Source organism: Eublepharis macularius, chromosome 4 (genome assembly GCF_028583425.1).
Source record: "Eublepharis macularius isolate TG4126 chromosome 4, MPM_Emac_v1.0, whole genome shotgun sequence".
Lineage (NCBI taxonomy): Eukaryota > Metazoa > Chordata > Lepidosauria > Squamata > Eublepharidae > Eublepharis > Eublepharis macularius.
Genome location: NC_072793.1, coordinates 135,681,656 through 135,695,855, shown reverse-complemented (window position 1 = coordinate 135,695,855; position 14,200 = coordinate 135,681,656). Strand labels below are relative to the sequence as shown.

Below are 14,200 nucleotides of genomic sequence, written 5' to 3'. Positions count from 1 at the left end.
AGGAGTGACTTTGTTTAAGATTACATTGATAGTGTAGAAAAGAGCAAGAGTCCAGTAGCACCTATAAGACTACCAAAATTTATGGTGGGATATGAGTCACGACTAGAGATGGGCCCGATCTGAATTACGATTTCAACACCCCCCCCCCCCCGATTTTGGCGTTTGTGCCATTGTGACTCAGCCGATCCAGCAGTCGGGAGTTTGCTTGTTCAGGACTTGATCGGATGGGTCAGTTTCTGTTCGGAATTGCGGACACTCTGGCACCAGTAATTTATTCCTGGGGCAATGGAGTCAGGGAAATTTCCCCAGGACAAAGGGCGCGCAGGCAAGCCGGCCACCCCTTGTCTTGCGGGGCAGGTGAATGGCGCGGGCAGCCTCTGAGCCACTCGCGCTGCCGCCAGCTCCGCGGCGCACCGGGACAGCCAGCTTGCTGCGTGGGCAGGGGCGACTCAGGAGCACGCGTGTGCGCGTGCGCAAGAGCCTGACTACTGTTGCCCTGGGCGCTGGCCTCCCCGATTCCCGATTCCGGACCGGAAAGGAGACTTGATTGGTTAGAATTGATGACCTGCGTTCGGCGGCAGCCCAGATCCACGAACGGCTTAATCAGAATTTTTTTTTGGATCGTGCCCATGTCTAGTCACGACTCACAACTCACTTTTTGGTATCTGAAAAGGTGAGCTGTAATGGGGAGGAGTGAGTGAGCGCAGCTACTATAGCTGTTCAGAGAGAGCTGCGACCAAGACGCAGGGGGGGGGGGAAGAAGACCTGATCCTGACTGTAGTTCGTACTTTATAAGATCTACCAATCTAATAGCATATTAGAAAGTTTAACTTTAAATAATTGTATTATGAAGGGAATGCAATACTTGTAGATGTAGTCTGCGTTTTTTATATGTTGTTTCTTCCCTTTCCCCCTGTTCCCGTTTTCCATTCTTTGTAGTTTTTTTTGTGGTTAGTAATTAAAAATAAAATTTATATAAAAAAAAATGAAAAGGTGAGCTGTGACTCACAAAAGTGAGTCACACCCTACCACAAATTTTGGTAGTCTTATAGGTGCTACTGGGCTCTTGCTCTTTTCTACTGCTACAGACAGACTAACATGGCTACTCATCTTGATCTATCTACACTGGTAGTGTATTTACTTATAACTAACTTTACTTAGTTTGGGGGCTGTATATGAAATTTAAGAATATCTGGTTTTTAAAAAAAGTTAGATTGGAGTTGTCCTTCAGTGACTCATGTAAAAAACATATTTAAGATCTCTGAAACCATGAAAAACATCATAGGTAGAAACTCTAGCTGTGAGAAACTATAGCCAGTTTTCTGGCTATAGACAATTTGAGTGTAATTAGCATCACTAAGATAATGTAGACAACAAATTACCAGTCCACTAAACACAGGTAGTGTGCTTGCTTATTGCAAATCTTAACAATGGACTTAGTCTAAAGGCTGCTAGTTCATATTTTTTAAAAACATTTGTTTGGGTGAAGAATTGTATTTTGATACATCATGTCTGTTTGTATTAGTCATTCAATAATATATCACAGCCTACAAGGAAAAGTAAAGGGATGAACAGTATTGCTATATCATGATGAACCAGAACATTTCAGAAAATCCCACTGATATAGTTTTTTAAAAAACTTAGATTTTGAGATCTCAAACTGTTTCTGTTCCTAATGCTTTGCATTATTGCATTATACAATAATGGACCATAATTACAACAGTAATATTTCAGATTATTTAATGACAAAACATTTATAGGGAAAAATCAAAAGTTCAAGAAAGCATGAAATTACATTAATTCAGATGAACTGTTAGTAATTATGCAAGGTGATAAATTTGACTTGCTCTAATTACCCATAACAAACTTGTGCATTAGGATGCTCTTCTTTCCTTTTTGGTATTTAGGAAGACAAGACTGCACAACATTCCTTCCTAAAAGCCAACAGTATAATTTCTAACTAGTAAGTTGCTAAGGAACTTGTACACACTTACTGAGTGTAATTTGTTTTCAAGAACCGCCACTGATTTCAGGAACCTTCATGTCATAGGGTTGTATCCTCTTTATTCCCACTAGTGAATTCCAGCAATAAATTCATGTACTATCTACCCTGTTATATACTGTCCTGACAAATAGCTTGGCCATTGCATTTTGGGCCAACTGAAGTTTGTGAACCATTTTCAAAGGCAGCCCTACGCAGAACACATTACAATAGCCTAACTTGGATGTGAGCACAACATGGATCACTGTGGCCAGATCACACTTTTCCAACGAAGGCCATAGCTAGTGAGCCATCCACATAGCCATCCAGTGGATGCTAAGTGCCATGAAGGAAACCTGAACTTACAATCATAGGCCAGTATCCAATAGCACCCACAAGTATGAACCTGCTCCTTCAGGAGGAGTTCCATCCTATCCAGGGCTCCGCAGTCCCCAAGCAGCTTCTCATTGACCAACAGGGATACACTCCTCTTGTCATTCTCCCAGCAAAGGCCAACAGTTAAGGCAGTTTCATTCCCAAATCCAGGCCTTTATCCATATTGGAATGGGTCTAGATAACATATCTCCTCCAAGACTGCCCGAAACTGTATAGCCACCAGTTGTTGAACACCTTGCCCAAGAATGGAATATTAACCACTGGGTAATAATGTTTGTAACATTATTTATGGATAACTTTATAGATACAGGATGAAGTGCAACATAAGATGAACTTCTATTAACTATTTACCCCCCAAGGCGCTGCCTGAGGGGTTAGAATTGCACTGGTAGTATAGTAGGACAGGAAACAGGATATATATGGGTGAAAAGTTGGCCCGAATCTAAGCTATTTTACTGAGTGATGCAGCAGCTGTTAAAACAGTTTCAGTATCTAAAATAAACCTAGTTTGGAAGTGAAACAATGTGCAGTTGCTTGATACAACACAATACTCACACAAGTTAGGGAAGGCAGATATTCTCATTCCCAAATAATGTGAGGGGGTGGGGGGAAATATTCACTAACTTCTTTCCCGAGTACCTCCTTTTTTTTCTTATTTCCTCTCTGTGTTTCTTTTTTCTTTTCCCCCATCCTTCCTGGTTTCTTTCTTCTTTTCTTTATTTTCCTTCCATTCTGTCTGCATCTATTAATTCTTATTTTCTTTTCCTCTTTCCTGTTCCTTTTCAGTTACAAAAAAAATTGAGTGTGGGAGAAAGAGGTTAGCAGAGAGGATCCACACCTACTAACTTTTACCTTGGGGTTCCCCATCTTTTTGACTCTGCGGGCACCTTTTAAATTCTGACACAGGGTGGGTGGTGCAGCTACAAAGTGACTTCTGCGGGAGGTGGAGCAACCACAAAATGACTGCCATGGGAAATGGAGGCATTCACAAAATGTCAGGGAGCATGGTTATGCATAATTCTAACAGCAGCTCTTCAACATTTCATGCAGAGGTTTTGGCTAATGGGTTGCCTTTAAAAATGAACATATTGTTTAATTTTTTTTCTTGGATATAGACAGCTTAACTTCAGCCTCGTTTTATAATGGCAGCTGCTGAAACAACCTTTTTATATATCTGTACAGTTAATCAGACTGCCAATGGTCAATCAGAAACTCTGCTGGGCAAAAGCCCTTCCCCCTGTCTAAAAGTACTTAGCAGGCACAAGAAAAGGTACCATGACACCCAAAGGCTCCACAATGGTTTACTGCTTTACTTTCATTGTCAACTTTTGCAGTGCTATCGTGGAATGAAAACTCATCATATCAGTTTAAGAAAAATAATGCTTATCACCAAAGTTCTGAGAGAAATTGCAAGAGTTGGCAAGGTGCAGTTGCACCAGCTGAGCATCTTGCCTATTCTGTCAACCTGCTACCCAACGCTCTGTAGAAATGTTCCCATATGTTTCAGTGTATATCAGTAATGTTCTTGTGAAAATCTAATTTGGTTAACACAGACAAACATATGTTTTCTCTGCTATAAGCATATCTGATGCTTGCTGTGGTCTGCAAATGTTTCCTTCGAATGATGATGACTTGCCACCATATGCAGCTGAGCCCCATCATCTCTCTGCCATACTCAAAAAGATCATATTCACACCTGAGCATTCTCCCTGGTCTACATGATATCATTACAGAGCTGACTGATTAGCTGCACCATGCCAATAGTCATGTGCCAGAATGTAGTGATGAAGGAGAATTATAAGGAGGGGAGAGTGCAATTGGAAGGCAATTGGAGCTGATAGCAAAATGCAGTGTAAAACAAGTTGATTTTCACAAAGTAAGACAAATGCAGGCACAGGAAGGAGAGAATTATGGAGAGTCAGGTGATAACTTATTCATAGATTTCCACAGAAAGCAGCACAGCTAGTGAATATACCATCTGTGAAATAGGACCGCTGTTCTTTAAATGTCTATTAGCAATAGCAATCCATTCCAAACACCTGATCACTTCTTGACAACAAAAAACCCATTAGGTTTTATTAGCTTATGCCATGCTATGTTACAGCATTATTCTAGGGAATACAGTAATAGTAAGAGATGTAGTATCCTAGTGCCAATATTGTAGATAATCACATAGATTTATTTTTAAAAGTTCACACCCACCATTACCACTTCGGTCAGTAATATAAACTGGTTAATGATCTCAAGAGTGCTAACAGTTCATTGCTGATTATAACTGCTATGTAAAGGTAAACATATAGAATATATAATAGGAATACTAATAGTCTCATATTTACCATATTGCAGTAAAGATAATAAGGATTATGCTACTTTCTGATCCCCCCCTCATATTTTCACTCCAGTCCCCTCCACCATATTCTTAACCAGAAGTGGTTTTCCTTCTTTAAAAATGTAATCAGTGTGGCTGGAGGGGGGATGGGACAGCACCAAATAAACAAATCTCCCAATACACCAATTTCTTAATGTGGATGTATTGTTAATCTGAATCCTCATCATACAGACACCCATGAAATTTTATTCTCTTTAAGTGTACTTGATGTATTTCTCAGAATAAAGGGAGAAAATAATTCCTTTCCCTCCAGATGGGGCTATTCAAAAAATTATCACTGCTGATGGGCTTTTATTCAGGTTCCTGCTTGCTCTATCAACTTTTTAGAGAACCTGGGTTTAGAACCAGTTTATAATTGCTAGATTTTAGTGGTCTCTTCAAAAAAGGTGCTCACTTATTTAATTGAAACAAGAATTCTAACCTGACCACCTCAAAGTCTGACAACCCAAAAGAAAAGCCCGATTCAGCTTACGCCTTTATCCAAGGCCACAAGCTCCCTCCCCAAGGGAAAATGTATCAACACTCACCTTTTATAGGTGAGGTGGCTCATCCCACTCCCATCTAGTGGACCTTCAAGGGCTCTGATTGGCTTACCTGTCTCTAGGGTTTGCTTGAGGGCAGATTCCTCAGGATTGACTCAGAGCCCTGGAGACTGGCAGAACTTTGGGACTGATTGCCACAGTACTCTTTTTGTAACACCTTGACACTTCTCTCAATCCCATCAAATCAAGCTTTTCTAAAAAGTCAAGGGCACTAAGCTTCACTGTCTTAATGTCTTCTCCTTTTTAGTTTTTAAGGACAGGGAGACATGAATGAACTCTTTAAAAAGAAAGACTTGGATTGACCCAATTTGGATTGGGGCTACTGCACAATAGGATGAGGGATTATGTTTTTCCAGTTCTAAAATGCATCTTGCTTCAGAGATGAGGAAAGGGCCAGTGAGTTTTTGTCCCTGCTCCCAAAGCAAACTGCCCAAAGCCAGCAGAAACACAGTAATAAGGTAATGATGAGACACCCGGAGGTAACTGTTCTGGCATCTGAATCAGAGGATTCTGAAAGCCTAGAAGTTCCTTAAAAAGGGAGAGCCAGAAGGGAATAATTGCTGATGATCAGATAAGCATTGAAACAGTGTTTGGGCAGTCAATGGACTTAGAACTCTGAGGTCTCATGGCTGATAGTATCATGCTGGGTTGAGTTGATTGATTGGATCCAGGAAGTAATAAATGCCTCTCTGTGAGAGGGTATACTTCCAACTTCTTTCAAAGAGATGGTTGTTAGACCTCTCCTGAAAAAGGCATCCTTGGACCCAAAAGACCTCAGTAGCTAATATTCAATTCTTGGGCACTGTGCTTGAGCAGGTAGTGACTACACAACTTCAGACCCATTTCAAATGAGATTCGGGCCTGACTTTGGGACAGAAATGTCCTTGGTCATCCTGACCTTCACCAGGAGAATGATGAGGAGTATGTACCTGTTGATTCACCTGAACCTCTCAGCATCTTTTGAGAGATCTCTGTCTTTTGGTGCTACACCTCTGAAGATGCCAGCCACAGCTGCTGGCGAAACATCAGGAACTACAATGCCAAGACCACGGCAATACAGCCCGGAAAACCCACAACAACCATCGTTCTCCGGCCGTGAAAGCCTTCGACAATACATGGCTACTCATCTTGATCTATCTCCCACCCTCAGAGTTGAGTTGGGGGGCAACTAGAGAAAAGGCATTTTCTGTGGCATGCTCTTTCCTTTGAGGCTTGCCTGGTGCTTACTTTACTTTCTTTCAGGCTAAAACACACCTTTTAACCAAGGCTTTTAATTAGTGGTCTTATCAGCTTTTAAATTATCTGCTTCTGTTTTATAAATATTTTTTATTCTGCTTGTGTTGTAATGGCTTGTGTTTTAATATTGTGCCTTTAAATTGTAAGTCATCTTGAGTAAGACTCTGAAAAGGCAGCACAGAAGTATTCTAAAAATATATTATTGCCCGTCAGAGACAATGTACAAAGACTTCCATGTGCCCAAATTAAAATTCTGGGCATTTCCTCCAGTGAATTTGGCAGAATGTTCACAACAGATATAATAGCATAAAATATTTTTATAAATCTTCACTCTCATAGAAAAAGCAAGCAGATGACCAATAGGACAGTATGCATTGTAAAAATGTTTTCTCATTGAATAAATACATATCTATAATTTTCCTCAATAAGAGAATTTGCAGTATATTTTTCAGAGGCCGAAACTGCTAATAGCAAAAATTACCATGTACATTTTTAAAAAGATGAAGGGCGGGGGAGTTGAGTATGGACAACAACATTGGTTTCATTGCTTAAAAATGGGTCGATCTAAAAAAAAAAAGTAAATCTAACAGATTTTTAATTGTTTCCCTAAAGATCTTGAAAACTTTGAAACCAAAACAAGAAGCACCGTTTCAGTCAGAAAAGGGCAAGGAGTCGTTCTGCTCTGCAGTACCCCACCACACTATGGAGGTAATAGTGGATATTTCATGTTGTCCTTCACTTAATTTTCCAGCATAAATGAGTAGAATGTGCTAAACATGCATATTTATTTAAAATATTGAAGCACAGTCCATAGTAGCATTAGTGCAATGCTCATGTCCAGTAAGGTGTCTACATGGCTCAGGAGAGTCTTATTACCCTCTCTCAGAATGTGGTGGGCTGGGAGAGAATAGTAATGGGGTTGATAGAGATAAGGGATATGAACATAGATTTTCTAATCCCAGTAATGCCATGACATACATTGAATGGCTGGAAAGATGGTGAACAGAATTGCACTTTCATCTCATTACACATTTCCATATCTGTGCTAGTATGTCCTTACTGTCCACTACAGACCTCCCAAGTTTCAAGGAGATTGGACCAAGAGGTCCCATTCTATGGGCCCCAGAAAAAGATGATCCAAGTCACTCGCCATTGTTTCCTGGGGACGGGGTTGCAATGCTTTCCTGGGCAAAGAAACCTTTGCCAAAAACAGTAGAACAACCAATGGTGTAAAATCTCTCAGTCCTAAGGACCAACAAAGCCCAACTGAATCATCATCAAAAGAGAATACCAGCAGAACCTATGCCAAACCAGATAATACCAGCAGAACCAACTGAAGCAAGGGACATTGTTGCAAGTGCAGATGAACGTGTCATTCACAAAGGCAAAGCAGAATGGGGCAACTTTGACAGGCCCAATAGAATCTACCTCAGCCCAGAGTATCCTAGCAAAACCAATGCCAAAACAGAGAAACAGAGCAGAGCTAACACAAGCCAGGGACACTGTTGTAACTTAGCCCAACGGAACTAGTGTCACTCACAGAAGCCAGGCAAAACCCAGGCCCAATTTGGTAACTCAGTAGAACCAACCAACATCAAACTAGAAAGTAGTTGCAGAACCTGGCACAAGCCAGCCACAGCCAGCCAGATCTAGCAATGGCAAGTAAGACATACAGATTCACGTAGAGAAAGTTAAGTAACAACCCAAAAGGCCTCAGAAAGTGAGAAGGAGAGTTCTTTTAGGCTCCCACTCTAGTTTTCCTCACTCTGCAGTCTGCCTGCAGCCTATACTGTAAGTGACAAGACACAGAGTGGCAGTATCTGCCCTTCATCACTAGCACTCCTTGTAAAGAAAAAATGTTATGGTTAAGAGTATATGAGAAGCCCTTTTGAGAGTTGGTTTGGAGGCTTTCTTGTCTAGGGAAATTCCCTCCCCCCTTTTTGGAGAAGCTTTCTGTTTTGCTAGCAATAAGTCACTTGTGCTTCTGTCCTTTAGTCAAGATAAGCTGTTCTTCCTGGCTAATTGGTAATTAACTTCGCACCTGTAGACCTAGGTCGTGTGCCAAGATCTGCAGACTTGTCACACGTCCCTTTTCGTACTTGTCAGGTGATGTAGTCAAGCTGGGAACGGGTGTGGTTTAAGGACTGTCTCACTTTGGTTCCAGCTTGAACCAATATAAACCGGCTGTTAACCAACATGGAGAAGCTTGTGGTGGGTGTCTATCTCAGACCTCTGCCCACACTCTTTTGCTTTGCTTCTGCCTCTATTTGATGAGAAGGACTGAAGCTCCATCTTTGCTTTTGCTACTTTGTGGACCCTTTACCAGGGACTTTTGCTTGCTATGCTTGAGAAACCAACTTGCTTTGCCTCCTAAGAATTCAGTGCAGTATGTAGGGTGTACTGCTGTAGATCTTTTTTTTTTTTGGTGCTCACTTTGTGTCTTATGTGTGATAACCTTGCACCTTGAATTAATAAACCTTTCTATTTTTTCCTTATGTGGGTTATTAAGACTCTGAAGCCTCACTGTTATAAAACCTTTGTTGAACTCACCCTATGTGTGCTTGAGATCCACCTACCAAACAACTGTTCTTTGACTGTGAACTCTGCCTGTAAGCTTACCCTTGCAAGGTAGACTTTGCTTTGGGCTAATTCCTAATAGGCTCTGGAGCTTTGCTCCCTAACTCCTTAGCTTAGGGATAGACTGGGGAGCTGGTGGCAGCTTATCTGGTTTGCTATTTGCAACAGCATCTTCCAGGCAGCCTGTGTCCCTTCCCCTTCGCTGGGCTGGGCCCCAGGGGTCTGGAACTCCTTGACACTCCTGTTTCTCCACCTCTATAAAGAAGAACACAACCCACAGCAATGCAGCAGCCAGCAATCACTTCATATAGGTGCTTCTGTGGTAGGTTTTGTTTCTGGCAGCTTCTTTTCATCCATTTTATACTTGTACATATTGTTTTACTTTCCCAAATCTCTCTTCTTGTTCCACTGAATGTCTAGTTTGATTTTCTTTTTGAGAGTAGCCACTAAACCAGACTTCTTTTATGTGTTGCTCATGCTCAGCAAGAGTTTGAAAAAGGCAATCCCATCAAGGTATCACTGTGATTGGCCAGACCCTTGGAGCTACCCCTAATAACACATCCCATTGATCAGTAAGAGCTGCCTCACTTCTGTTTCCCCTTGTTGCCCAGAAAAAAAACTTCAAACAGAGAAAACAGAAGCTGGCAAGTTCTAAAATGTTCAGTGCTGTGATTCCTGGATAAACCCAAATAATTCCAGATTATTTGGGAGTGCAGTATTTGGCATACCAGATTATATCCATAATTACCCTGGATTCCTGAATATTCCTGAATAAAACCAGTAAGGTATTATTAGAACATGCTTTCATCTTGGAAATACCAAATTACACACCCCTAAATGTGATGTTTAATATAGGATGTATAGTCATACAATTCCTTAAGAATGAACAGTAGACAATGCAAATAAACACTCAGCATGTCAGAAAAGTATTGCTAACTTTCAGTGTCTGTATTTTTTATCAACTTCCAGGTGAATTGCAAGTAGAGATGGGCACGAACAGCAATACGAACAAAAAAAAGCCACGAACAGCCCAATCTGCTTTTCGCGAACAAGCTGTTCATGAGGCCCAATTCTAAACGAACAGGTGGTCATTGCAAACCTCGTTCATTGCTGTTTGTCAAGCCAGACAGTCTGGCACCTGCAATCAATTCTCTTGGCAACTTAGGCAGGGATTATCTGAACTCTGTCTGAACTCCTGCTGTAGCCCTGGAAACCCCAATCTAAGCCCAATTTAGCTTGATAGGCAGGTCTTCCTTTCAAGTGTGGAGCTCCAAATTTGTTACAAGGGAGCAAAGAGCAGGGGGGAGGGGGGCTCCCAGATCAGGCTTAGTTTACAGTCAGTTGAGAGGGAGAGACAGTTGCTGTTGGCATTTTGATAGAAAGAGTGCATTGGAGCTTGAATTTTCTTTGTGTGTGGTGGGATAGGGATCTACCCTTTCAGGTTCCAGGGCTGCTGCCAGGCTCAGGGCCAAGCTATTATTTACTATTGGTACCTTTCCTGCTTCCTGCTCAGGTAAGGTTTCTGGGAGTGGTGCAGTTGGAATCTACCCCTTCAAGTTCCAGGGCTACTACCAGACTCTGGGGCCATGCTATTATTTATTATTGGTACCTTTCCTGATGCCTATTCAGGTCAGGTTTCTGGGCATGGTGCAGTAGGGTTCTTGACCAAACTTGGATGATGGCTGGAGGAGAGCCTGCAGGCTCCTACGAATAGCCAGCCACAAACATGTTCGTAAACAGGGTCATGTTCGTGGTTGTTTGTGAGTCCCTGTTAGTGGATGGCAACAAACAACGAACATCATGTTTGTTTGTTTCTGTTCATGCCCATCTCTAATCACAAGTGCCAAAGTCTCATGAAATATAATGCCCGTAAATAATAGCATAATAAATATTCGTATTAACTACTGAAAATACGTTTTCTTAAACTGGGCTGATAAAAAGGAATATATTGTTTGGGGGATGTTCTGAGTCTCTCTGTATGTTATAACTGGCAAACCCAAATGTTACCAAATATATTTTATCTATTTCAAATAAAATGTGTGTAGATACTCTTAAATGTATTTCAGAGTTTGGAGGATAAGGATTTTTAAAAAATCAGGCAGGATATTATTGTGATTTTTTTGCACAATTTTGACCATTTATGAGTTCTCAGAATCCCTTCATCTGTGGCAGGCCTTGCATAGAAGCTGCATGTTGTTAGGAGGCATACAACTACTATAATGCGTGGTAAACTCCTGGTGCCTGGGAACAAAGAGGAGAAACTGAGAATAGAGGTCACATAACTTCGCAGTATCATGCACCTGGACTATATCTGACTTTCAGATGTCAGAATATGGCCCAAAGATATGGCCCATTGTGGTACTGTATGCTTTGAGCCAGGGAAAATAAAATAAGAAAAGCTATCAAGTCTGTTTTGGTGCTGTGGTCTGACAGAGCACATGAAAAAAGGCCATGGTTCAGTGACTGAGTGCATGCTTTGCATGTAGAAGGTACCATGTTCAGTCTCTGACATCTCAGACAAGAGGACCATTCTCTGTCTGAGACCCTAGGGAGCTGCTGACAGCCACAGCAAGCTATGAGAGGGTAGATAAAGCAATGATCTTATCCAGTGTAAGGCAGCTTCATATGTTCAAACAGCAATTTATTTTCTAATGAATGCTCCTGAATACTTCTGTGTGTTAGTTCAAATTCACATTGGCCTTCGTCTTGTAACAGCAATTCACATTCAGGTACGTGTTTCTCTACATGTCATGGCCAGATTTACATTTAGCAAAAGTACAAAAATGTATTGAACAAATCAGATGACATCTGTGTTTGGCTAAAAGTCCCCATGAATCCATGAAGAGGCAGGTTATCTTGTTCCTTGACTAGATTCCTGGAGGTGATTTAAGATTGCTGCATTCAACTTAGGGCCAAGCTACAAGTGACGAATGACACTTGAACAGCAAGTGTATTTCTCCCTGTCCACTTGCCCTCCACTCGATCCACTTGCCGTTCAAGTGTCATTTGTCACTTGTAGCTTGGCCCTTAGTTAAAATTGATCTTGGAATCTTTGGAAACTATAAAATGTTTGCATTGGATAACATCATTAATAACTAAATATTATAACAGATTAGAGGAGAGTAAAGGAATATTTTAAATGTCATCAAAAACTATAGACCCTTTCCCTCTGAAAAGTATTGCTAGTCATATCAAAGCTCTTCCTTTGAATTACCTTGGATGTTTTGCCTGAGAAAGATTCGAGTCCAGCAGCACATTAAAACTGATCTTTAAGGTGCTACTGGACTTGAATCTTGGTGTTCAACTGCAGACCAAAACTATCACTTGAGACAGGTATCTTAAAATTCACTTCAGAATTTGCTATAGTCAGAATCATAGTGATCTGCGGAATTCCTCCTCCAGGAACTGTTTTTCTTAAAACTCTTTGGGATGTCTCTTCTCCTTCCTCAGGAATGGGTGTCTCTTCTCATTCTCATTCCTCTCCTCATTACCTAAGGAGAAACCACCTAATCTGCTTCATATTCTTCTCTAGATGAAATTTCAGTGGTCACTGAAATAAAAATGACCCTTATCTCATAATTTACATTTTCTGCTGCTAAGCAATTTTCCAAAAAAAATATTCGTATTCATAGCTTTTTGTGATATTTTCTAATGAATAGGACATCATATTATTTGTATTGATCTGAAATATATATTTTCAGAATATAAGGATTTGCATAAGAAATTTGGTACAAGCAGATTGAATATAGTACCTAAAAGATCTTGAAGATGCATTATTCCATAAGCTTTCTCTTGCTAGATTTCATTAACTTCCTAATTGTATTGCAGGGTATAGAAGTTTTTTAAAAAGGTTTCAGAAGGGAAGCATCCTTGATAGATCCCCTGTGACATGCTGTTTCTAATTATAGTCACATAATATTATAGGAAGTCAGCGTAAAATTCCACAGAAGCCATGGGTGTTTACAAACTCATTATCATACCATGCTGACGTTGCATCTGAAACATAAATAATGTTTTTAAAATGGCATTGATGATGGCAGTGACTTGGGATGGGGGAAAGAGACGAAGTTTTGAAATGAATCAGTTGGCAGGAAGTTCTAAGCTCATGAATTATACATTTAATTAAGGAATGCTAAACTGCTAGATTTCAAAAACTTCTGATTTACTATGTTTTATTAAAAATACAATTTCCATGCCACTCCTGCCACTGCTGGAGCATGATAGAAAGAGTTCCACAGTCAGCTGTCAAACTCCAGACAGCAGGAAGGAACAGTTGTGACAGAAGGTGAAAAGAAGCCACTGAACAGAAGGGCAATGAGTCAGGCAGATCAGAGTGGCAGGGGAATCATAAAAGAGGTGAGCTACTCCTATCTAAAGGAGGCAGCTACAGAGAAGAGGAAAAGAAAAGTTAGCACATAAGTTGTTCCATCCTCAAAGCACTAAAATAGAAAAAGTGGAATTCCAAAAAATGCCTGAGGCATATTCAGATGGAAGTTTTTGAAGAACAGTTCATAATGTCCATTCTAGTAGTCCGCATGCAGCCTCACCTCCTCTAGTGACAGCCTGCACTGCAGGAGATAGCAACTGTGTGACCACCTGTCTGAGCAGTCTCCATGGTGGAATCTACTGTGTCTGTCATAGTTCTAAAAAATTGTAATGTTTGTGCATTAAAATGCCCATTCACAATACAGGCAGCCACCCAGAATGACCACATTTAAATACCAATGCTACACTCAGACAGCATGATTGGAAAATATGGCATTTATTTGGACAGTGATTTTAGACATTGAAGAGCTCATTGTAACAGTCCATCCAAGCAAGACTTTTCATAGCCCATGACTGTTTTTTACCATTCTAAATGAGGCAAGTGTGTGTGTTAAATATGTGTGTGTGTTAAATATTAGCTATGTATTTACTTAAAAGCTAGTATGGTGCTTAGACTATTGCAGGTGGTTCCTGGGCTCAAGTGTTTACTGAGCCATGAAGCTCCCTGGATGACCATAGAAAAGTCTTCCTTTCCTATGTTATCCTGACAACAACACTGTTGTACATGAGGCAGAGAGAGAGAGTGATTTACAT

At 40.7% G+C, this 14,200-nt stretch overlaps 1 protein-coding gene across 1 annotated transcript in view; it reads left to right on the top strand.

The window, feature by feature from the left end:
- Nucleotides 1–14,200, top strand: part of CNTN6 (contactin 6) — a 232,121-nt gene that overhangs the window by 36,525 nt on the left and 181,396 nt on the right. The window contains 1 exon segment of the mRNA XM_054977138.1: nucleotides 7,157–7,252. Within this exon segment, the coding sequence (XP_054833113.1) occupies nucleotides 7,157–7,252 (96 nt within the window).